Source organism: Chaetodon auriga, chromosome 18 (genome assembly GCF_051107435.1).
Source record: "Chaetodon auriga isolate fChaAug3 chromosome 18, fChaAug3.hap1, whole genome shotgun sequence".
NCBI lineage: Eukaryota > Metazoa > Chordata > Actinopteri > Chaetodontiformes > Chaetodontidae > Chaetodon > Chaetodon auriga.
Window position 1 is genome coordinate 2,537,887 of NC_135091.1, and position 25,591 is coordinate 2,563,477.

Sequence of the window (25,591 nt, forward strand, 5' to 3'; positions counted from 1 at the left end):
TGGATGCATGAGAAAGATCTCTTTGGAAAGGTCCTACAAATCGGCAGGAATTAATTTGGACAAATCAGGTGGCTTTGTAGCAGTGGACACAGAAAGGGTGGCATGTTTCCTGTTGTAGCCAGTGTGAAAAATCCAGTCGTTTCAGGGTTAAACTTTGAAATTAGTAAGGCTACAGTCTTAGAAAAGGAACATCATGCAAAGTATGAATGGCTGTCAGGGGGAAAAACAATATTTCTGTTCCACCGAAATGTTTGGGTCACGTCATACAGAAACCTGGATCAGGACGTCATGCAGAGTCTGTGGCTGATGCGTTCTTTGTTTATTACATTTGTTCCTTAACAAAATATTGCCACACACAGTATTGTTCTCGCCAATGTTATCTCCATGTCAACACCACAGAGTCTACTTTTACCTGTAGTTACGTCAGCTGACCCTCCTACTAACCAATCAGCATCATCCTGAGTTTGATGCTAGCCAAGCTGAATATCCGTTGTTTCTAACGGAGAAGACAGTCCTTTGGGTTTTCAGACCACATTCTTGCACTCTTAACACCATGGAAAACATGAAAATACAACCCAGGTCTGAGCTAATGTTTCTGGTGTGTGTCTGTGTGAGAGTGTGTGTGTCGGGGGCTGCATGTGAAAAACACAAGGTAGCCCAAAGTTAACATTCCTGCTGCTAAGAATACAGCATGTTTTCCTCAGGTGCTATTTATAGACCTCACGTTGGGCCCCCAGACACACACGTCATTGAGCCCTGCTTACCAGCACCAAGGCCACGCTGTGTGTGTGTGTGTGTATAGATGTGTGTTTGTGTGTGTGTTGCAATCAGAGTGCAGGGGAGGTTGTTTAAACCCTGAGATGCGAAAATACAAAGCAAAATTGCAACTTCAGCAGGCGTGTGTGTGTGTGTGTGTGCGTGCATGTGTGTGTGTGTGTGCGTGCTATGTGACTGTGCTTCTCCTTCTGTCAGGTGTTGGTGTGGTTAAGAAACGTTAAACAACGGAAACACACTCATATACACTGTGTCTACTGCAGCGTTTGCAGTGCAGTTGCAATGCCAGCTAGTACAGTATGTACGCATGTGTGTGTCTCTTTTTGTTTCTGCGTGCGTGTGTGTTCTCTTGTTTGCTTTCTGAACGAGTACATACCAAGTTAGATCAAACTACGACACCCAGAGAGGAAGGAAAGGTGCTAGCGCTGATGGCTGCTCTTCGGCTTGGCCTTTTTGGACGCCTACACACATTATGACACTCCGACGTCACTTCCACAGCGCTATTTATAAGCCTTTGTGTCTTTTTAGGAACAGCGTGGGTTTGCTTTGCATCAGTGACTCACTGAGTGGAAGGAGGAGGGAGGGCAGGAGGGAGGAGGAAGGGGTGGAGAAGGCAAAAAGCACAGATGGATTCCAATGTGAAGAAACTTAACTGAGCAATCAATGACATTTACATTTGCGCATCAGGCATGTACTTGACAACTTAGTGAGCTCTCTGTGTACAACAAAACATATGGTTTCATGTTGTACTTAGGAGCCAAATTGTTGCGTCTTATTGTACATTGCTTCAAGGTTTCAACACAAAACCAACTTGTGGTAAGAGAGAGATGTCAGGCTTTGACATACATTGTCATCTGTAACGCCTTTGAGTTTTGCATTGTATTAATGGATAATTTTGGATAACATAACTAATTAGCTCTTTTGTTTTGCTGCAGGTCTTTCGTTGAGAAAACTGGATGATTTTTGAAGCTACAGAAAGAGGATCTACAAGCACTTTCCCCTAAAGAAAAGTTAGTATTTATTCTTTGATAATATTCTGTATGTAACCGAGTTTTATGGCAGATATTAAATACACTGCTGACTTAAGATATGCTCTAAAGTCACCAAACATTTCCTCTTGTTGTGTCCTCTCCAGATCACTCAAGGATTCCTCTGCCTTTAGATGAACTGGATAGAAAAACAATGCACAGCAACGTTGGCGTGTTTACAACATGGCAAAGGGAGAGAGACATTTCTGATGTTGTCCACTAAAGCTCCCCTTTTATTTCCACCTCCTGATTCCTGTTTCCAGCCTGGCTTTACAATCAGTCTATTTCAGCAATGGACGGGTACTTCCTGTTTCTGTGAACTTGTTGGCAGCCCTTAAAGGTTCAGCTGTCATGCCTGGTAGTTTTGGGACCTTGTAACCCTCGAGAACCTACCCTCCCAACTCCCCCACCATCCCTCACTCTCCCCTCCTCTATCCCACAGAAGAGCCTCACGAAAATGGAGGCTCGTGAATCAGCTGCCGCTGGGCAGAAATGCTCCAATAAGGAACCAGTGACAGAGAAGATGCCTCTACAAAGAAAGTGGGCGTCTGAGCCCTCTGCAACCACCAAACGAAGCACTTTTGCTGACCCAGAGGCGAAACACCGTGAGAGTTTGCCATGTGGTGCCACCGGGGGATCAGCACCCCAGCAGAAGTACGCATTTACAGGGAATTCTGGAAAGCTGCTATCTGGACCCTCTGCAGTTGGGGCCATAGGAGGCCCACCTTCTCAAGATCCTCAAGGGCCCTTTGCACAGGGGTTCCCAAGGGGATACTCTTACCAGCTGGGCCAGCCGTATCCTCAGCACCCCCAGACTGAGCGCTTCCTCTCAGGAGCAAAACCTCAGCCAGGTCTAGAGCCTCATGCGTGGCCGTTTGCTGGCCAGTTGCCCTCGGATGACCTGTACCCAGTAGGACACCCGGGACATACTCACCCTCATGGGGCTGCGGCAGGGAGGTTTCCACGTCAGAAATCTCCCAGTTTACCCAGCTCCTTTGGACAATATTCTCAGTCAGGCCCTGAGCCTGGAGAGGAAAGCTACAGCAAAAAAGAGCAGAAGCCGAAGAAGCCTGGTAAGTACATCTGTCACTACTGTGGTCGAGCTTGCGCCAAGCCCAGTGTCCTGAAGAAGCACATCCGCTCACACACTGGAGAGAGGCCATATCCGTGTGTACCCTGTGGCTTTTCTTTCAAAACCAAGAGCAACCTTTACAAGCATCGCAAGTCCCATGCTCATGCCATCAAGGCTGGACTCGTACCATTTTCGGAGCTAGCTGTGGCCCGCAGTGGGGACATGGACCAGGCATCCCCAGTGGGTGAGGCTGAGGTCCATTCAGATGGAGACCAGAGTACTGACACAGATGAGGAAGGTGTGGAGGGCTCCACCATGCTGACGGACAAAGACAGCCCCATCCCACAGATCTCCTTTGAAGTTGACAAGAATACAGGTAATTCTCCCTCAACAAGACATATTTTGAAAAGTTTTGAGAATCATCCAAAAAAAATCTTAAAAAGCATTAAGTTAGTGCTGCCTAAAAGCCCAGTTTCTTTCAAAGACATCCTGTCTCTGACCTCTGGCTTCCCAAAACTATCTTAGTGAAATCAATAGGTGTGAAGTTTTCTGGTGCATAAACTACTGGCGGATATGGGCATGGCAATATTTCTTAATGATCAAAACCAATCAAAACAGACTAAAAATGTGTAGTTTTCATTTAGTGTTTATTGTTTTACTCTCCGTTGCCTGCTTCTGTTCTGCCCTCATTCTCTACGTACATTTCTATCTTTTTTTGCTAACAATCTGTTTTTTCAAGCTCTGCTTCACTCTACATCATGGTCCACTCTGTCTCACTGTATAGGTGGTGTCGAACCAGCATATGCAGACTCAGCTGAAGAGCTGCCCGTGGGGTCTATGAAAGTGCCTATCCTTATTGTTCCCAAGCCTGGAGGAGTCCCCTCCACGGGGATGGAGTGCCCACCCTTTCAGGACATAAAGGGGTCACACCACATGTTGGCATCACAGGCTGGTGGAAGAACGCGTTCACTGGATGACTCCCCCACCATCAAACAACGTTTGGCCCTTAGGCTGAATGAGAAAAAAGGTCAGGACTCTGACTCTGCCATGTCCCAATCTCTGAACCTCCTAAGTCCTCACAGCAAAGGCAGCACAGACTCTGGCTACTTTTCACGCTCTGAGAGCGCAGAGCAACAGATCAGCCCTCCAAATACTAATGTCAAGACGTACGAAGAGATTATGTTTGGTCGGACTTGGTACTACCGACCCAACTCCAGATCCAGACAGTCTATCACAGTGGGCATGGCAGGGGCAGACCCCAGCAGCCTGGCTAGCTTAAAGCAACCAGGTGCTATTCTGGACATGGGTAAGATTGCTGAGGATCAGATCTGTTATAGAGGGGATGTAGGAGTCTCTGGAGATGCCAAGCAGTATCCAACAGGACCCTGTCAAAGCAGTACAGGGCTTCTGGAGCCTCCATCAGATTCTGGGCCCCTTATTAGGAGTAATTCCATGCCAACATCCTCCCCTCCTAACCTTAGTGTCCCACCAGGGATTCGAGGCAGCCACTCCTTCGATGAGATGATGACATCGGACGATGTGTTTTACCCGCCTCGCAGACTCAGAAGACAGGCTGCATTTGAACAATCTGCAAATGAAGCCCATGGAGGAGAGGCTGAGGGCTATGGACACATGCCCAAGAATGTAGCTTCATCTCTAGGTATGAAGATTAGTGAGCGTAGCCCAGGAGTCCCAGAACATACTGCCTGTAGCCCATATGGTACTAAAGTTAGCATGTCAGAAATAGCCACAAGAAAAAGGAGGAAAGAGAAGAGTGTTGGAGATGAAGAGGACAGCCCTGGGCACTGGGACAGTAGTTGTAGTGGTTCAGTGGAAATGGCAGGGGACTATGAATTTAAACAAGGCAGTCTTGATGGATCAAGAGCCACTCCAACAGGGAAGGGCTCCCTTCACAGCGCTCACAGCCAGTCTGACAGCTTTGATACCTGTGCCAGCATGTGCTCCGAGGACATTGCAATGTTTCCTGACTCTGAGGGCAGGAAGGCAGCTGGGAATGTCATATCAGTCATCCAGCACACCAACTCCCTCAGTCGGCCAAATTCCTTTGAGAAGTCGGAGTCCTTTGAGCTGCCAGGATATCAGCCTTCAGATAAAGCTCCATCTACCCAGTACTCTGAACAATCAGACACAGAGATCTTTGAAGATGCTTTGAGTCCTGAATCTGTCCTGTTGAGGACAGAGAGCATGGAGCAGCAGCTGCAAAGTGACAGTGACCTGGCCTCCCTCTCATCTTCATCTGCTGCAGCCTCACCTGGCCAGCCTTATCACATCCCACACAAACTTGTCCGACAACCCAACATCCAAGTTCCTGAGATCAGGGTGACGGAGGAACCAGACAAGCCTGAGAAAGATACAGAAGCTTCGATGACCAAGGAACCAGAGAAGCAGACGCAGCATGTGGAGGAGTTCCAGCTACCACAGAGGAGTGACACACTCTCCCAGATGCCATCTGAAAAGCTCCCACCCAAGAAGAAGAGGTTACGCTTGACAGACATGGAGCACTCGTCTGGGGAATCGAGTTTTGAGTCGACTTGCACCAGCCTTTCTCGCAGCCCCAGTCAAGAGAGCAACCTGTCCCACTCCTCTTCCTTCTCCATGTCCTTTGACAGAGATGAAGGCCTCAAGTCTATTTCACCCACCAAACAGGTACCCCATTATATATTTCTAACTCTTATACTTTTATACATACTTTAATACTTTAAGACTCAAATACCTTTCCAGCAGTTTTGGTAGTTTTTTAGCATGCACTGGTAAGGTACATTGTCATTAATGCTTGTAGTAGTTACTACTGGCAATGTTGTCATGCAGCACCTGTAAAAAATAACCTATTCCCAGTGAGCCCAAATAAAGGTGGAAAAATTATGAATAATTGTCTTTGGAATTTTGAACCAGGATGACTCGCTGGCATCTTGTGGTGGACCTAAGCAGTCAGAGTTCCTAACAGTCCCTGGCAGTGGTCACTCCAGCCACCATCAGCAGAGGGAGATGAGGAGGTCTTCATCAGAGCAGGCACCATGCACACTGCCCACGGAGTTGCCTGAAATGAGAAGCAAATCCTTTGACTATGGAAGCTTGTCCTCTTCCAGACAAGGAGAGATATACTCCAGTGCCTCTGCAATGAAGGAACGCCGGCGTGGATATCTCGTCCGACAGGTAGCATAAAAAGTTCCCCTTGACTGGAAGCTCTAGCTGGTCATTTAGACAAACCTTAGAGCTGTTGATTGCCCTCGCCTAGATGAAAAGACCATTAAAACTGGTAGCTCTACCTCCTTTATCCAAATGTAACTATATTAACATTACATTGCAATGGTATTTTTATGGCAATATTATTCTTATACTCTTGTATATAGTGTACATATATATAGTTGATTTTTATTCTGTATCCGTTTTTATTGTCTTTTGATCTTGTCTATGTCTCTCTTTTATTCTTTGCTGTCCGTAGCAATTTAATTTCCCTGCCATGGGATTAATAAAGTTTCATTGTGTTTCATTTCTATGTTGTAACTACACCTACATGTAGACATACTCACTAGTATCAGTAAAATTTACTTCCTAACAACTGACCAACTCCTCTTCCCTGCTTGTGTATACATTTGCCAGGCTTCACTGAGTGTTTATCCAGAGGCCGTCACCCAGGAACCAGGGGTAGCTGAAATGCCAATAAAACAGGAGAGTTTGGAACATGGGGCATGGCCTGGCCCAACAGGATCCCCCCACAGCAGCAGCGATCTAGCCTGCAGAACCAAAAGAGTTGGCAGTAGCATTGGTGGTGAGCCTCACATTGCAGCACTGAAACTGGGTTGTCAAACGATCCACACAGGTTTTTAAGATTTTGTATATTTTTCTATTGATAAATACACTTGACTAATGCTGGAATAAGTCAATTCATAGCTCAGTCATTTGCATTACTTTTCCAAACCTTTCATTCAGGTTTTCAGTTTCATGACAGAATGATTTGGGGTCTTTCTCTACTCAATAAATGACACAGGGTTTGAAATGTTTGGACTACACACCACCAACTGAGTTTATTTTCTAGTACAAAAATGTGGGAGTTGCATATGAGATTTCTTTTGTAGGGAAGAATTTAATTACAAAATACAGCAATATATTCTTATGTTTTATTCTCAGGTATAGGATCTCACCAGCAGCACCACCAGCATCTCCTCCAGCAGAGTATCAGTGAAGACAGCCTGCAGGATGAACCTCTCTATGTCAGGTAATAAAGTCTGGGTTTTCCTGTGCAAGCCCAAAAATATGGAATGCAAATTAATGAACATTTCTACAAGTGCTGTTGCCAGTGACATTTCCCCAACTGGTTGTGCTACTGCAATATTGTTCTCTATATTACTTCTAATAATTATAAGTGCATTCAACCATTTCTCCGTAATAGGTCCCAGAAGCATCGCCTGCAGGCCCAGAGCTCATCATCCGAGGGAGAACATCCAGGTCATGAGGTCATGAACAAGGAAGTAATCCAGCAGTACCAGAGTGGCCCCCCCTTCCTTTCTTTCCAGCAACCAGGTCTGTTCTGGAGTCAGGAGTCTGGTCAGACACCCAGACAGCAGCTGACCCTCCAGGCCCAGCAACAGCTCCAAAAACTCCACATCAAATCATCAGGCAACCTGCCTGGGCACCCACTCCACAAACAGCAACCTCTCTACTCCTTACAGCAAATCCATGATCAACAGCCACATGATGGAAAATCAGAAAATCCAAGTTCTCAGATGTACCCTGTCACTTTCTCATCTCGCACCTCTCCCCTGTCCCAGCAACAACAACAAAACTTTGCCTCTGTCTCCTCCAAGCACGCTCTGCCCAGCTCCACTACCACCCCCATGCTTCTGCAGCAGGTCCAACCTGTCTTTGCCACCCAGAATCTGGGCTCCCAGGCCTCTCTGCCTGGTATGTTGGTTCCTGTACGGATCCAAACGCATGTGCCAACATTTGGTAGTGTAATGTACACCAGTGTTAGCCAGCTAATAGCTACCCATGACAGTGGGGCCCAAGGGGTAGGTTCAGCCAGGCCAGGCATCGCTGACAACAGCAACATGTCTCCCCCAGTTGGTGCTGTGAGTGTCAACAAACCACCTGGAGGAATTGGTGGAGGCATAAGCGGGTCAGGTTTCAACTTATCACACTTCCTGGGACAGACCGATTGTGCAGCTCTCCGCTACCCACTCTGGAAGGCTCCAGATTCACTGCCAGAGCAACGCCTGAACACAGGGATCCCGTTGTCACTAACCTCAGGCACCATATCCACCACAGACGCCTCAGGATCTGGCATTGGAGGCAGCAAGCGCATGCTCTCCCCCGCCAGTTCTCTTGAGCTCTTCATTGAGACTAAGCAGCAGAAAAGAGTGAAGGAGGAGAGGATGTATGGACAGATTGTTAAGGAGATGAGTGCTGTGGAGCTGAGTGGAACTGAAAGCTGTGGCAAGCCTGAGAAAGGGCTGGGCAGAAGTCAGCGAGCGCGTCTGAAGAGTGAAGACTCTATGGATGACTCTGAAAGGATGGCCTCTTCTCCTCCATTAACCGACTTCCCCATTGCCACCAAGATTGCCATTCCCGTCCGTTCCTCTGCCCCCCACCTCCCTGATGTGCCGCGGGTCGAGAGCTTCACCCCTCCTCTCCAGATTGTCACAGACCGTTCCCCGGTTTCAGGTGGCCGGGACTCTCCAGAGGAGCTTGATGTGGATGACTTAGACCCAGAGCCCAACTCCAGCCCCCAGTCCATGGTGTCCTCCAATGATGCAGAAGACACTGACAACACAAAGCAGCCTGCACCCAGTAAAATCCCTGTCAGCATGCTGGTTCAGCTAGCTGGCAATCAAAGCGCAGGGTTATCTGGAGCAGTAGGTCAGACTCTGCTACTCACAGATGTGGCTGACGTCCAGCAGTTTTTCCAGTTCCCTAGCCTACGCACCATGAGCAGAGTCAGCTGGTGCTTCCTGAACTACACCAAACCCAACAGCACCCAAGCTGCCTTGCGTAGCTCTGTCTACAGTTCATGGTGTGTGAGCTCATACAACCCCAACCCTCTGAACCTCAGCACCAAGGCTGCACTGGCCCTGCTGAGGTCCAAACAGAAGAGAAACACAGATTTAATGTACACACCTGCAGCCATGTCGCCTCCCAGCTCTGGAAAACTGGTGTCCTCTGTGGCCTGGAAGCTGAGGTTTGATCAGGTATGACCTGTAATGATGTGAAATGTAGAAGTGTAAAACAGACACCTCTTACATGTGTTAATCTATGATTTACTTTTCTTTGTATCCTCCCACTTATCTTCTCTCTTTTGTCTCTGTAGCTGAAGCCAGAGCTGATGCCTGTTGATGTCAGTAATTTTGGGAGGAAGATGAAGGGAGTGGTGTCGTGGGACCGTTCGAAGGAGGAGCAGGTGGAGAAGGAGGTCTCAGTCAAACAGCCCGCCACTGAACCGACTCGCATCAAGATCTTTGAAGGCGGGTACGTCCAGCAAGTACACACACAGTCTGCTAAGTTTGTTTCATCCTCCTTGGAGACCAGTGGACTAAAGACTGATTGAAAGTCTATTCCTGAAGGTCCATACGAGCCATTATCCAAAAAGAAAAGTTATTAGTTAAAGGAAATATTCACAAAGTCAGCCTTACATAGAAATAAACATGTGAATTCGTCTCTATGAATAGGTGTATATTTGTTATGATTACATCAATATTTTTTACTTTTTCAAATTGTCCACATGTGCTAAGTCTTCATCATGCGTGCCAAATTATGTTTTCACTTCTATTACTTGTCAGTTTCTTTGTCAAATCTATAAAGGAGTTTCAGTGACATCTGGTTCACAGACAGCACTTCTGTTGAGGACTAGGTGGTTAGACTTTGACAGTGATTGGGATCTGGGATCTCTAACATTACCAGCTGAAAGTGAGAAAGCCAGAGACTCGAGTCCAAACCATTAAGGCACTTTTCAGAGTCTGGAATCAGTCAGTCAGCGTTCTGATCAAAGCAACATATATATATATATATATATATATATATATATATATATATATATATATATATATATATATAAAAGACAAGATTAAAATTGTCAAAATCCAGTTTGAGGATGTCAGACTGAATCAGAACCTCAGATACGTAAACTCCTCAGTGTGCAGCAGCTGCTCTCCACTCACATAGAGAAGACTCAAAATCCTGAGCTGTCTGATTATTTCTGTTTTCCTTGTCGTCCTTAAAGCTCAATATTGAACAAAAATGAACTCAGATGACTTTTGTATGAACTTTAAGGACATCTGTTTCATTATGATTAATCTGAAAATCTTCTTAGGTATAAAAAAAGAAGACTTATCCTTTTACAACCTATTCTTCGGGCTTAATTTGTGCCTGTGAGAGTCGGGCCAAGAGCCTGAGCCTGGTAAACCCATCACAGGCTAACGACTTGAGCTGCATCGCTGTAATTGGACGTTTTGGACGTCCACTTTCATAATTCTTGCTCTCACTTTTATAGACTGATTTGAGGTGGGATCTTTCCCTCATTAGCTGTATTTCAAAAGATTTTTCACAGTTTTTTTTACGATCAGCAACTGTTGTATTTATTTAGTTTGTTTAGAAAAGTAGGACTTTATATTTTATGAGACTTCTTTTATATGTATTTCACTTTGTTGTATTTTATAGTACAAGTATCTCACTAATGATAACTAGTATTTATTATTTCTTTTACATTTAAGCTTTTCTTTGTGTTTTCACTGATAACACAAATTTAGGTTTACTCCTTCGCAGCCAAACAGGTTTTCTTCCATGCAGTGTTATGAGAGTGCAGCACAGTAACTGTTGTGAAAGTTTCGCTGATCTTGAAAAGTTTATTTTTTGGAGCCCAGGTCCTAAACATGCCAAACACTGCTGCTCCAGAAACAAACTGTAATCTCATCAAAATGAATAAGTCTGGCCCTCAGGCTCAGATCCGTCATCGTCTTAGACATTTTGGATTTAAATCATATTTTTCCAGTTTTTGATTGCAGTATATCTACAGCAAATGCAGCTGTTTGTGTTTAGATTTTTTCAGAGATCTGGTGCGATGAGATAATTTTCCATTTGACAAAGATGAGTTTGGTTCATCGTCGTCAAAGGCGGACTGTGACAGCCACAAAGGCAATAAATTTTTTTTTTTGATCACAATAAAGCCACGAAGATCCTTCATAATTAATTATAATGTCATTAAAGCCACATAAAGCTTATTTTCCACGTAGAAAGCGCAGGAATTTGTCCTAAAATGTCCATTAAATACTCAAATAAAGGCTCTACGAAGGAGTTAAAGCTAGAAAACCCCTGTAGTGTGAGGCATTCCTACAGTATCATAATGTTTTATAGTCTTACAGTAGAGCCAGTAAGACCAAGGTTACTGAATGGAACAGACGGTGCAAACACACACTAACATGCAAATACCCTCACACACACACACACACACACACACACGTGCAGGGAGTTATTAAATGCAGCAGACAGTGAAGTAATTCTATTTTGTCCCCAAAGGACACTTTAGAAGCAATAAGTGGATAAAAGCATACAAAGAGGGCAACCAGGCGAAGACACACACACACACACACACACACACACACTTCACTCATGCCCTCAGATAAACAGCATGCGCAATAAACAGACACACGGAAACACACACACGAGCGACCGGATCAGATCTTAACGGATGAAAAACATCCACAAAGTGCAAGATTTGGCAGGGCAGACAAACCCATTACTCGTCCCTGCTCCAGTCCGGGTCTCAGTGTTTTTGAAAGAGAATCTGCTTTATGATCTTACCGTGTGCTGTGAATAAAATAGAATAAAACAAAATAATCGCCATAATTCATTTTCATAACTGGCCGCAGCTGTGTAAACGTCTCGACTCAGGCGAGCGTTCAGAGGTATTTCCCACTCGGCGGTGCAGTTGAAAGACAAATTTCCCCTCGCCGATGCAGACGGATTGTTTGATGTACCTGATATTTGACCTCCTTTAACACATGAGGCCCTGAACTACCCATTACCTCCGCCTCCAGCCACTGCAGACAAGACAGGAAACGACACAATTCACCAGCCGCTTTCGCTCTTCCACCACAGAGAAAATAGCATTCAAAAAGAACCTGAATGTGATGCTTCTGCGGCACAGCGAAGACAGACAGAATTTACCAGCATTTGACTGGTGGTTGGTGGTAATTTCCCTCCATGACAGACAGACTCATGCCGACATGCACTGATCCTGCTGCCAAGTGTCCGCTGTTTCACTCGAAGCCTCATTTGGGATAGAAAAGCATGTCTGACAGTGATGGTTTCAAAAAAAAAGTCTTGTAAAAGAAGTGGGACTGGAAGGAGGACTGTGGTTATCTTTTTTTAGAAAAAAGACTCTGAACACAAAACCCAGAGGTGGAACGCTGCATTGTTTCTCCTTTTAGCTTGTGATCCCTGCAAACAAAGACGTCTCTACTACAGCTGCATATTTCTGTGGGTTACGACCAGGTCAGCTAAAGAGGGATTTCTCTCCCGTTTAATTGAAATAGCTCTCAGAGGCCTGCGCAGGTCGGTGCATCGAACGATGCAGGAAAAAAACAAAGGTTACAGGAACATCTGAGCAAACGCTCTCCTGATAAAAGCACCGCTAATCATGGTGAGACTCTGCAGAACGGTTCTGTGAGTCTGATGACACATGAGCACAGACAGATTTTAGCTTCCTGCAGACGTATTATCTGTGTAAAGACGTGGACATGGTTGAGGTTAACAAACAAATTAAATTACTGTAAGATTTTTAAAATATCAGTATCATAATCCAGTATCGGGTCCGTTAACCTTATGTTCATGCCACGCAGGACAGACTTTAAGAAAGTAATCCACGTATGAGCTCACTGGAGATCAATGGAGGTTCATGTGAAAATATATATACCACATAAATCTGTGTTTGCACTGCTCAACAACAACCTGAATTTTAGCTGCGTCACACATCACAAGTGTTGATGATGATGATGGTGAAGTTCTCCCTCTGCACGCTTCATGGACTCCACCCTCGTCTCCATCAGTAAAGCGGAGCAGTTGTCCACTTTCTGATGTCCGTTTCAGAAACAGTTTATTTGCCTCAAATGTCTCCAGGAGTTAGATTGAGTGTTGCCTCCAGATTGAAGGCATTTCTGGCTTTTCTGCCTCTGATGCTGCAGAGAGACGCTTATTTTAGCAGAACCTCAGTGTCAGCAAACGTGTGTCCGAGAGCATGACAGTGAATCTCCACCAGCTGCAGGGCTGCTGACCCTGACCTCTGACCTCTCTGAGGAGGATGCAGACACACAGTGTCTCTGCGGGTCAATAGAGTATACGACAGAGTGTGAAGGAAGAAGCTTCCTCTCGCTGAGGATTCTGCTTTCATGTGTTCAGCGTGTGTGTTGACATGTTGTGTATCTGTCAATGCTACTTTTTAATTGACCCTCAGGGAATTAATCAGCCTGAATTGAGTCGAGGCTGCTGTGAGCTGCCCCCTGCGCTCTGTAGATAGAATGAAATAACACTTTGAATGGTAGAGATTGTTTTGTTTTTGTTTGTTTTTTTAGTATCTTTGGTTTGTAGTGATCGTAGAACAAAAGTAAAAATGAAAAAAATTGGTTTTCAGTTTCACAGAATGAAGGAAAGACACATCACTATACAGTCTTTGTCACTTGCTCTGTCTTCCAGGTACAAATCCAATGAGGACTACGTTTACGTTCGTGGTCGCGGTCGGGGGAAATACATCTGCGAGGAGTGCGGCATCCGCTGTAAGAAGCCCAGCATGCTGAAGAAACACATCCGGACGCACACCGACGTCCGGCCGTACGTCTGCAAGTTCTGCAACTTCGCCTTCAAGACGAAGGGTAGGGCTTCACTTTACTCCACGTGTTTACTCGCTGATGGATGTTTTCAAGGCCGGCTAAGTTTACTCTCTGACTGCAGTCGCCATCAGGTTATATTGATGAGTTTTACTATTTTCATGATAAATTGGGTAGAAAAACCTCCAAAAAACCATTTCAGTCATGACTGTTAGCAGCTTTTTAAGCAGATTTTTAGTCGAAAAACAACATCATATCTTTGACTGAAGAATTAAATCGTAGCTTAAAAATGTAGGTGGTTAAATGAATGAATAAAACATGCAGGAGGCTGTTTTCTGTCGCTGCGGTCAGACAGGGAGATCCATCATATTTGGTGGCAGATGCTGACTCGCTGATATCTGATCTCTAATAAAAAGCCATTATCTGCCTGATAGATTTTCAAACTTTAAACTCCCCCTTTATGTGCGGAGGACTGACTTTGCGTTCAACCAGCTGAAGCAGAGTTCAGACCAGGTTGAGCCATTTTGTCATTAAATCACATTATGTATAAATTATATATAATTTGTAAATTCTAATTTTGTGGTCCCGCTCTTTCTTCCACCGCTTCTATTTCCATTTCACCCTCTTTCTCTTTCACCCTGCATTGATGGAGCCAAACAAGCTCTGGTTTCCAGTAAGACTAGTCGAAGGGTCATTAAATGGTGTGTGTGTGTGTGTGTGTGTGTGTGTGTGTGTGTGTTTTGTAGGAAACCTGACGAAGCACATGAAGTCTAAGGCTCATATGAAAAAGTGTCTGGAGTTGGGAGTCTCCATGTCTTCTGTTGAGGACAACGAGGCGGATGAAGGAGGTAAGAAACACACACACACACACACACACACACACACACACACACACACACACACACACACACACACACACACACTCCAGGAACTGCAGTGACATCCTGCTGTCTTGTTGAGTGCTGCCTGCAGTGTCTTTGGCTCGGAGCGGTTGCACAGAGACAATTAGTGTAATGGAAAGCAGAGCTCGTCCTGACAGTCAGGATCATGTCAGACAACCACAGTCGACCCGACACACAAAAACACACAAAAAACATCCGACCACCATTTGTTTGGAGTCTCCTATGATATTATAATAATATTCAAGGATGCCCCCGAGTCAAGATTTTCCTCGTCGTTAGTTGAATGCGTTGGCTGACTAGTCGATATTAACAATTTAAATACAGACATTTGGGGGCTTTTACTGTTAACAACAATGCTAACAACAGCAAAAGTCGCACAAATGATTCTGAATGTGTCAGAACAACCAGCAGGGAGATATTTTGTTCCTTTAACACAGTATAACATCACACAGGTGTCATTGTTCAAGACTGGAGGATTCCCAGACAGGAAGTCGGACACTGGAACGGTGAACAGAACCTGGTGGATTTTCAGAATAAAACACCCAGTGCAGACTCCCAATTGTACATTAACAGTAAAAGCAATTAAAACAGACAAATTAAAAAAACAAGCCATTTACCAAAGAAGCACAAATAATAAACAAATCAACAAAATCTGAGCAAGTCGGGTAAAACGGTCAGCGGCCATGTTCGCCGTCCACGGAGTCCTCTAAATGACCATAAATCACCTCAGAACTGTAATCCCTGACGTCAGATTGGTCTCTTGCCGCCTGGCTAACAGACACATCGAGCTAACGGCAGCTACAGTTAGCAGCAGTTAGCGAATTGTATGCTACAAGATCATCAGAGCAAATCTCATCTGCCATAGACTTCTAAGGCTGATTACTGGGTGACTATGAAGCAGGTGATCTCTGGGACGTTCTACTGTTGACTACAGGTCTATTCAGATGATGACCGACATGTAAGAGAATATCTTCCAGTGCTTTAGCTTAACTAGCTCCAGGTGAGCGCGCTCTGTCAGCGTCCTACCTGTCTGCAGGTCCGACAAACTGAGAACGTCACTGTTCGAGCGGGTGAAGTGAGCCGTTACCGCCACACTGTGCAAACGTCTGACTGGTCGCTGGTGTTCTTTTCCACCACGCGAACCACCAAATTACATTTCACTTCAATTGTGTGTGTGTTGGCTGGGCACTTAATTGGGACACACACACACACACACACACACACACACACACACACTCAGGGTTTTTGGGAAAGAGAGAGCTACAGAAAGTCAGCCGGTGAGTCGTCGAGACATAAACATTTGTGGTTTGTGAAAAACTGTTGTATATAAGAGACTAACTGGAAAAGTAGTCCAGTGTTAGTGGATCTGATTTCCGCTCGTAGCAGTCGGCTAAATACAATTTATTAACTCCAAACGGCTTCTGCTCCTCTGCTCCTGGAGGAGGCCCAGGAGAACCACATAAAACTGATTATTTGAGCAGAAAATATGGATCATTGAAGCAGTTTGAGATTTGGATTTCTGGCCAGATGAAAGAATCCGAAAAGATTTCTTTCCCCGCGAAGAGTCGTGACAGCAAACCGACATTTTCACTCCCAAACTTGCACTTTTTCCGCCGTCAGCTCTCAGCCAATCAGCTGCGTTTTCTAATAAAGTCAGACTGGGAGTGATGGTTGGTTCCCTGCCAACAGTAACTCTGCATCAGACCTCGCCAGCGTTGTGCTGGAGGCCATCCTGCACAAAACCAAAGTGTCGAGGGTTTTGTCTCAAATAACTTGTTTTATTGTCTTTTCTATTTTATTGGTTTGAGCTGGTGGGAATGTGGTTTCAGCGGTGCTTCGTTTCACGTCTAAACTCTCTCTCTTACCACATATTAAAACAAAATGTTTCTCTTTCTCCACTTTATCTTTCTGTCCTTTTGTGTGCCATTTCCTCTGTTTCTGCTTCCTCTTCCTCCTCTCCTTCCTTTACTTCCTTTGCTATTTTCCTTCTCTTGTGCGTTTGTTCTTCTTCTTCACCCTCTCCTCTCCTCTTCCTCTCTCAATCTTATTTTCCTCTTCCTCTTCTGCTTCCTTTAACCTTTTCCTGTCATTGTTCTTTCCATTTCCTTTACTTTCACTTCTTCCTCCTCCTTAACTTCTTCCCCTGCCTCTGCTTTGTTTTTCCTCCTCTTCTTCCTCATATGCTTCCTTGTCTCCTCCAACCTGTTCCTTTGTTCTTTCTTCTTCTTCTCTACTTACACTTTGTCCTCTTCTTCTCACACCTTTCCTCCTCTTCCTCATCTTGTCCATTTCCTATGTCCTCTTTTTCTCATCTTTATCTCCTCCTGCTTCCGGATTGTTTTTCCTCTTCTTCCTCTTTTGTTTCATTGTCACCTCCTACATCTTTTCTCTCCTCTTCCTAACCTTTCTTTTCTCCTCCTCTTCCTCTGACAGATGGCGGAGAGGAAGGCCAGAGGTCTGAAAAGATTTCCAGAGGCGCCATGGCAGAGCACCAGTTCTCAGATGCCGACGACTCTGAGGGAGGAGAGGAAGACGGCGATGAGGTGGATGATGAAGACGACGAAGAGGACGACTATGATGGCGACTCCACCCCGAAGACTCGCTCGCGCTCCACCAGCCCGCAGCCTTACGGGCTGCCGTCCATGTCGGTCACGGCTGTGGCGTCCTCCCACCCGGCTCCTCACCTCTCTCATCAATCAGCGTCGGACCTCCTGGGAAACACCAACAAGCCTCCGCTGTTTGGCTACTTCACCACCGTGCCGAGCATCCAGATCACGCCGCAGGCTCCGCCCAGCGACCCGGCGGGGAGGGCGGAGCACCAGCGAGGCCAGCAGAGGGCGCTGGGCAGCAGGCTGCTGGTTCCACCCTCCTCCTCCTCCTCCATGGATGAAGACCTCCCCGTCCCCTCCCCGGACCTCTCCTCCCCGTCCTCCCGCCTGTCCTCGCCCGGGCTGGACCACTCCGGCTGCCCGTCCCCCATCTCCCCTTCCTCCTCGCCCTCGGCCCAGCGATACCTCTCCCCGTGCCGCGACCTCTCACCCCACACCGGACACCTCTCTCCCAGGCGGGACATCTCTCCTCTGCGTCACATCTCTCCCAAGAGGGACCTTGGGGTGGCCGGGGGATACCGGCGAGACCTCTCCCCCAGGAGGGGACACCTCTCGCTGCTGTCCCCCCTCTCTCGACCCACCTCCCCCGCAGGAAGAGACTACAAGCGTGACCTTTCGCCGCGAGGCCGCCACAGGGGGATGATCCGGCCTGTTTCTCCTCGCCGAGGGCTCCATCAGCACCTCCACCACCAAAGGTGAGTCGAGGGGAGGACGACCTGACGGAGGTCTCATCATGGTTTTATTTGTGTTTGTGGAATTTAAATAAATAATATGTAACAGGGCACAAAGAGCATTTCAAACACTTCAAAGGTGAGCAAAGATCTCACGTGATATTTCTGCTTGTGTGACTCGCAGCCAGCAGGGCGGATCACGGGGCCTCAGACCGGGTCACCAGGCCGGCGTGCTGGGTCAGACGGAGCTGGACCTTCTGGGCCGTCGCAGAGGCAGCGCAGAAATGGAGACGGTAAGAGTCCATAAAGCAAAGCTGGTCTGCTGGATTCTCTTCTGACGGGTCATTTTTTGGGGCAGTTTTAGGGTTTTATTGAAGGTTTTAAAGCTACACCTGAAAACTCTTTGGCTCAATTGGCTGCATGACATAACTGAATATACAGCAGTTTCCTGAAGTGTTCATGTGTTCATCTCCTTCATCCTTCATGTGTTCACAAAGTGCTGAACTCGCTCCGTCCTCTATGATCGACTGAGCCTTTCCGGGATGCCCCTTTCATACCCAATCATGATCCTCTCACCTGTGACCAATCAGCCTGTTTACCTGTGGAATGTTCCAAACAGGTGTTTTTGGAGCGTTCCACATCTTTCAGTCTGTGAAACGTGTTGCTGCATTAGATTCACAATAAGAGATATTTACAGAAATCAATGAAGCTGATGAGGAAAACGTTAAATGTATTGACTTTGAGCTGATTCCAGGTCAGTTTATGTCAGAGAGGACCAGCAGGTGATCACACTCTGTTTTATTTATGTTTCATATGGTGACCTGACTGTTTTTGAATCATGGTTTTACTGCACGCTGATGGAATTGGTGTATTTTTTCATAATAGAGTGAATACATCACAATAATTAGGGCTCTGTTTGAGACATTTGCCTTCCTCCACATTAACGTTTCAGCTTCAGCTGTGATTTACTGAACTTTGGGCCTCTCGGCCTGTGGTCCGATGCGGTAAACCTGAAGTAGAAATGTGGGTGGAAAGAAGAGGAAAAAGAGGGAGCGGAGAAGCTCTCAGAGACAAAGTGGGAAGAAGCAAAGCGCCTGGCAGCCCGAGCAGAAACATTCAGGGAGGATGAGGGAATAGAGAGCGAGTCAGATACACTGAGCGTGTTGGAGAGGGATGATTGAAGGTGGGACGGCTGGGTTTTGGTGGTAATGGGATCTTGGCTGGCGGCGGCGTGGTTAATAACGCGGCTGTTTTTCTTCTTAAGAACCCTCCTTCAAACTCTGGCTTCTGCTGCTGGTCCCACTTAAACAAAGCGTGAAGCAAAGAGTGAGACTGGCTCGGCTTTGATAACCGGCCGCTCTTCCAGTGATATATTGTTTTAACAACCATTATTCATGCACAAGATGTTCGACCCAGCCTTCGTGCTTTGTCTTTGTTTTTTTTACCAGCACCTGCCGTCCAACACGACCACACATTTCTGTTTTTGCTCTTCTCATCAGGACTTATTAATTTATTTTGTCACATAATATTTGGTTTTCCATCGCGAAGCCTCAAATGTGTGTTTATTGTAACGAGCGCTGTCCAGCGCGTGTGTGTATTTCATTTGTGGGTTTGTGCCACGACGTAAAATCAACACTGAGGTTCCTTCAGGGTTTTTGTGGAAAAAGAAATTTTAAAATCATCACGACCAGACGACAGCGTCTTTTCATGTTCGCCTCCTCTCGTGCTTCCAGGAACACCACCCGGGCTCGCCGTCTTCAGGGGAACGGGACCAGGGCGGCAGCCGTGCTACCCAGTCCAGCCCACCTCACCAAGTCCTGTTCAGTCACCTTCCTCTCCATTCTCAACTCCAGGTAAATAATTGTGTGAATAAATTTTATTTTATAAAACTGATTTGCTTAAACGTTCTTTTTTGGAATTTAGTTAGAAGGAAATATGACGTGACTCAAACAAAACGTTTCCTCTCAGGTGCGTTCACCGTTCCCGATGATCCCCATCGGAGGGATCCAGATGGTACACTCCGTCCCCACGTCCATCAACACCCCTCTGGCCCAGCAGGGGGCGCAGCAGGCCGCGTCCCGCCTGGCGCTGCAGAAGAGCACATCGGAGGACTCCACCGCCAGCGAGGCCGCCTCCACTTATTTCACCTCCTTTGCGGAGAGGGGCGTCCGAGGAGGAGCAGCAGGAGGAGGCGAGAGGCAGAGGGAGTCTATTTCACCTCGCCCTTCATCGCAGGAGAAGGAAGGAGGAGGAGGAGGAGTGAGGCAGGAGCAGGAGGAGAGCATCCACACCTGCACCAAAGCCATCGCCTCGCTCTGCATCGATTCCGAGGAGCTCGCCGAGAGAGGAGGAGGAGGAGGCAGAGGGGATAAAGGGAAAGATGGAGGCAGAGCTTCTTCCTCCTCTTCCTCTCCTTCTGTGTTGTCCCTTGACTCCCAGCAGCAGCAGCGCTCGCCATCCATCTCCATGTCGCCGCCATCTCCTCACCCTTCGCCATCTCCTCCACAAGGTCCCGGGATTCAGCACTTTAGCGGCCTGGAGCTCAGGCCCCCCTACCCGTCAATCCCCGCCTCCCCTCACCCCTCCTCGCCCTCCTCCTCCTCCTCCTCTCCTCACCCTCCCAGCCCCGGATCTGAAACCCTCCAGCATTCAACAGCGTCCAGACCTCTCAAGCTGGAGAGAGACAAGGAGGCAGAAAGCACAAAAAGAAGCAAAGAGGCGTCGTAGGGCTGCAGAGGAAGAGGAGGACGAGGAGCAGCGATGGCTTCCTCTTTTGTTTCTGGATAATAGGAAGGGATGACGTGCAACAGAGAGAGAACAATGACTTTTGCACACTTTACACACATATTCTTCTACTTCAGTTTATACACACACATTCTCTCTCTCTCTCACACACACACACACGAATACGATGCATACAAAGAAAAACAGCTCTTGTCAAAAAACGACTAAAACTCAAATGGACTTGTGCAGTTTTGATGTTTGTGCACAGCATGCCTGTCCTGACCGGGCCTGCTCTCTGAAACGCTCGTATTTAAAGACTGAAGAGGATCCGGTTCCACGTGGATGTTAACTCCCACCAACACATGAGCCCGACCAAAATCTGCTAAAAAAACAACAACAAACAAACAAAAAAAAGACTCTGATGAAGCGGTACGTCAAAAAAAAGAAAAAAAAGACAGCTATGTGTGTGCCTTTTCTTTAATCTCTTTTGTTTGTTTTTTTGCTTATATTCTTATAAGCAAACAAAGCAGGAAGGTAAATGTAAATACAATACTATCACGATTTGCGTATCAGCTTTGTAATAAATGCAATCCCTCCTCCTCCTCCTCCTCCTCCTCCTCCTCCCCCCTCCCCCACCTCCTATTTCTTTTTTTTCGGACACCTTAAAGTCTCGACAAGCGATGTGAAGTTATGGATATTACTATTACGTACGGTTGCACTAAAACATATTTTTATATGAGTGAAATTTTAAAAATGGCTTTTTTTGTGTACAGCAGCAATTCTATAATACTATTTATTATTGTTACCATGTTTCATAAATTGTACATTTTTTCTTAAATGTCGTGGATGCCTTTTTCTATGTAAAGCATGGGTTTTTGCTATCGCTTACATTAGGGCGAGGATATGTACACTGTAATATGGCTTTATATGTTAGACCTATTTATATACGTCTAAGTGAGCCCCCTCTACTTGGAGGTATATACACATAGAAGTAAGATTTACCAGAATATTTACCCAGCATATGAATACATACAGTATATAGAATCTATCAACCTGTCTATCTATCTATCTATCTATCTATCTATCTATCTATCTATCTATCTATCTATCTGCACTTAACATTTAGAATGACATTCACTTTACGGTTATGGTAGTTTGCTTGTACATTTCCTCTGCTGCTCTTTGCCTGTCCCTGGTTGGTGATTTTTCCTGTTTTTTACTTACTTTGGTGGTATTATTTGATTTTTACGAGGCACAGATTTGCTCTCAGCATTAAGTGAATGAACATGCCTTCTTGCACGGTGGCATTCTGCTCAGCTGTTGGTTTTTAACCCCCCCACCCCCCCACACACGCGCCCACGCTCCTCCCCAACACCGCCTCCACGAGATGCTTCAAAGTGGCTCCGCAGTCTGAAAACTTTGCCTGAATGAGTACGGTTTGGTGAACGGGGGAAACATTCCAGTCCATGTAAATACTCGTCGACTCCCCTGAACTCACGCATACATCGTTTTGGCATCGATGCACGTTGTGGCCATGGCAATCAACCCACCCAGACTTTTATTTAAAGCCTTTATTTCTGGGGACGCGTATACAAACACGCCAAACTCTCTGACAAATGCACCTTATATTTCGTAGGATCTGGGCTATGAACGTCCCAGCACTCTGGTCAGGTTTGTGCAGCGACCTTTGATTGAAGTGGAAGTGTTCAGGAGGAGAGCTGCTCTGAGCTCTCAACCCCAAAATTGTCTGAAAAATAATCACAATGATCCGTTTAAAGTTGTGACACTGAGGCTTTCCGCACTGCTTTTTGACCCTTCTGCGATCCCTCCTCCTCTCCTGGACATCTCTCGTGTAGCTAAGCAATATTTAGCCAAACTCTGCTCACCAGCAGGGAGTGTTTTTGTTGCAAGGCAACAATGATCGTACTTAAAAATCCTAAAATCGGGAGGAGACGGGAGCAGCTGGGAGGTCGTGGTGTTTTCAGTGGCACAACTCTTTTCTCTCTCGACAGTTTTGGGTGGAGTCGGGCAGGCTGCAATGTGAGTGTGTATCTCTGTATTCTGTATCAGTGTGTATTCGACCAGTATATCCTCTTCTCACGCCTTTTTTTCTATTTCGACCCTCCCTCTGTTGATGTACACTTATCATGACAACAATGATGTCTTTAAAAAAAATCTCTTTCTCTCTTTCAAAGATATCAAAGCACAAGTCATTGTTTAGAAATGACAACAATACAAAAAAAAAAGGACAAAAAAAAGGTAAACGTGCATATAAAAGGGTAACTTTTGTGATGGTGTTCTGTGGAATTAATACAAATATCATGTATGAACCCAGTTGCAACAAGGAATCGCAGTAGAAGTGGAAAAAATGGATTGTTGTTTTCAAATAAATATGAATAGAACATTTTTGTCTGCGCTCCCTTTTTATTGCTCGTTATCGTGTTTCTGTGATGACGGGATCCATTTCGCACTTTTACAACACTTACAAATACTAAAAGCAATGGCGGTACTTCTGCAGTACACAGTACGCAGGGGTCAGAGGTCACGCAGACGCTGCAGAGCCTCCGCTTTCACCCGACCAGCATCAGCAGGGATTGAGCCGTGAAGGTCTGCAGCGTGACACGAGCTGATCACAACCACGGCTGGAACTGAAAAAACGCTTTCTCACCACCTTTGTGTTTTCACACGTCAGAATCGGTCCTGCCTGTGATGCCTCTCGAACGTCTTCATGTCCCGTCTTGTCCCTCCGCTGACTCAGCTGTCAATCAAACATCCAATCCCCTCAGAGGCTTGAGGGCTAATGGTTTTTTAGATATATTTCCAAATACCGTTTTTCTTTTTCATCCTGTCATTAGCAAATAACAACTCTGACTGCAAAGCAACCAGTTTGGTAACATCATTTGGACCAGCGCTGCCTTTTTTTTTTGGACCTGCATTTGTGCAAAAGGAAAAAACATGCTGGTGTCAGTGTTGGGCTGGATGGGAGGGATCCATCCATCCATCCAGAATTCCTTCTTACAGTAATGTCAACAGCACCTCCACTCATAACGGCTCAGAGTAAATAGCAGGAGGTGCAGTAAAGGAGGAGCAGCAGCACTAATTCAAACCCCATCAAGCACAAACGATCTGTTTGAAAATACTCTTTGAAAAAGGTCGGCTAATAAGTCCTCACCACATATGACTCCACCTGTACTCACTCCTTTCTTCTGTCTTCACCCTCCTTCTGTCGCCCTCTTATTTCTAATTTTAATGTAGTCCCTGTCATTAGCCATGTCCCACATATGTCTACTTGTCTACTTTTTTTGGTGTTTTTTTTTTTCCTTGTTGACACAACTGGGTTGGTGTCAACTTACATTTATTCTGTCAGTCTGTCCACGTGTCGGTGAGTCCCGTGGCCTTTGATAGAAGCTGATCAAGCGAGTTATTTTGGTCCTGATTAGCGTTTGGAGGAATCACTTTCATCACTGGTTTGTTAGGTGTGAGTGTAGTTTTCATGGTTCAGCGCTGCGAGCATATGGAAACCTCCCCTGAGACTTGTGTGTGCTGCTGTTGTGTATGTGTGCACGAGTGTGTTGCTGCCTTTGTGTCTGTATTTGTAGGTGTGTCTGAGTGTTGTTTGCATGCATGTGCGTAACAGTGTTTAAGCATGCGGACAGACTGTACCCGGACATTTTACACAAAGAAGTTCCTCTCAGCCAGTCAATCAATCAGTCAGTCAATTGGCGATTATGCAGTGATTGTTGAGGCTACAGGCGATTAACAACTGATTAACACCTTTAGAGGTTTCATTAACACCTCGCTGCTGTTTGTTAAAATCCAAAAACCTATTACTAATAGAGCTCACTGCATGAAAAGAGGTATTACTGTATATATCTGTACATTAATCCATCTACATGTACGGACAAAATAGGTGACTTTTTTTGTGCTTTCCAAAATGATTTGCTCAAAAACAACTTACAGGCACCCTTTCTGAATTTGTTTCATCATTACTCACACATGTGCAAGAGTGTGACTCGTCCATCCTTCTGACTCAATGACAGAAACATGGGCTGTTTGAAGGTTCAGCTGAAACCACAATCAGTCAAAAATCAGGTTTTTTATTCAATTTTATTGTTAATAGTTGCTTAACATAAAGAAAATGCTGTTGGGGAAATATCAGACATGTTCTTCTTGCTCTGAGTCATTGGGGGATCTGTTGGTGTGTTCATTCAGCTGACAGGCTGAGCCCCAGCAGGGGAACAGAGACGAGGGCTGTGTCCCAATTCACTCAAAAGGCACTCCCTATTTACTGTCCAGTGCACGAAATATCCATCCATCAATCAGTTATCTATAACCGCGTATCCTTTGTGCGGTCCCAGGGGCCTAGAGGCCATACAGAGACAAACAATCAGTCACACTGACAACTAATTCAGAGTCACCACTTAACCTGCATGTCTTTGGGAAACATGCAAACTTCACACAGACAGACTCCTGCAGCTGGCGGATCTAAACCCAGAAGCTTCTTGTTGTGGGGCAGCAGTGCTAACCGCTGCACCACCACATAATTTCGCAGTATGGTTTGCACTATAATAAACCTACACAATGCACTATACAGTGAACCGCATTTTATTTAAGTGTCTGAACCCGGAGTGTAAAATTAGCCACCGTGCAGCGCTTTCAAAAAAATACACAATGGAACAAAAAAAGCAGCGTCTATGGCACGTTCACGACGTTCAGCCTAGTGTCTCACAATGCATTGAACTGTGTTTTAGAAATGCAAAAATTACCACTGTGGGACTCTACGCCTGTCTGTGATGACACGAAATGATCAATTTCCTGTCCGACCTAGAGGAAATTGAAAGAGAAAGATTTCGGAGAAGGGAACAAAGCTGCACTGATAATCATCACTTACAAGCCACAAACTTATTTCTAAAGACGAGAGCGACAAAGTAAGAAGTCACCAGCACCTGAACAGAACAAAATGGCATTTGCAGGTGACT

The 25,591-nt window shown here is 45.8% G+C and overlaps 1 protein-coding gene across 4 annotated transcripts in view; it reads left to right on the top strand.

Moving 5' to 3' along the window:
- The window catches only part of hivep2a (HIVEP zinc finger 2a), a 93,683-nt gene extending 70,667 nt beyond the window's left edge, over nt 1-23,016 (top strand). For 2 of the 4 annotated variants that reach the window (XM_076755948.1, XM_076755949.1), the window contains 14 exons: nt 1,710-1,784; nt 1,910-3,250; nt 3,659-5,541; nt 5,788-6,048; nt 6,496-6,715; nt 7,024-7,111; nt 7,286-9,080; nt 9,200-9,357; nt 13,576-13,751; nt 14,453-14,554; nt 17,042-17,912; nt 18,073-18,181; nt 19,622-19,741; nt 19,857-23,016. In XM_076755948.1, coding sequence (XP_076612063.1) covers nt 2,260-3,250; nt 3,659-5,541; nt 5,788-6,048; nt 6,496-6,715; nt 7,024-7,111; nt 7,286-9,080; nt 9,200-9,357; nt 13,576-13,751; nt 14,453-14,554; nt 17,042-17,912; nt 18,073-18,181; nt 19,622-19,741; nt 19,857-20,615 — 7,533 coding nt within the window. In that variant the 5' untranslated portion in view covers nt 1,710-1,784; nt 1,910-2,259 and the 3' untranslated portion in view covers nt 20,616-23,016. The remainder of the gene's footprint in view (nt 1-1,709; nt 1,785-1,909; nt 3,251-3,658; nt 5,542-5,787; nt 6,049-6,495; nt 6,716-7,023; nt 7,112-7,285; nt 9,081-9,199; nt 9,358-13,575; nt 13,752-14,452; nt 14,555-17,041; nt 17,913-18,072; nt 18,182-19,621; nt 19,742-19,856) is intronic. The other 2 variants (XM_076755950.1, XM_076755951.1) reach the window with 2 other exon arrangements.
- The last annotated feature ends 2,575 nt before the right edge of the window (nt 23,017-25,591 follow it).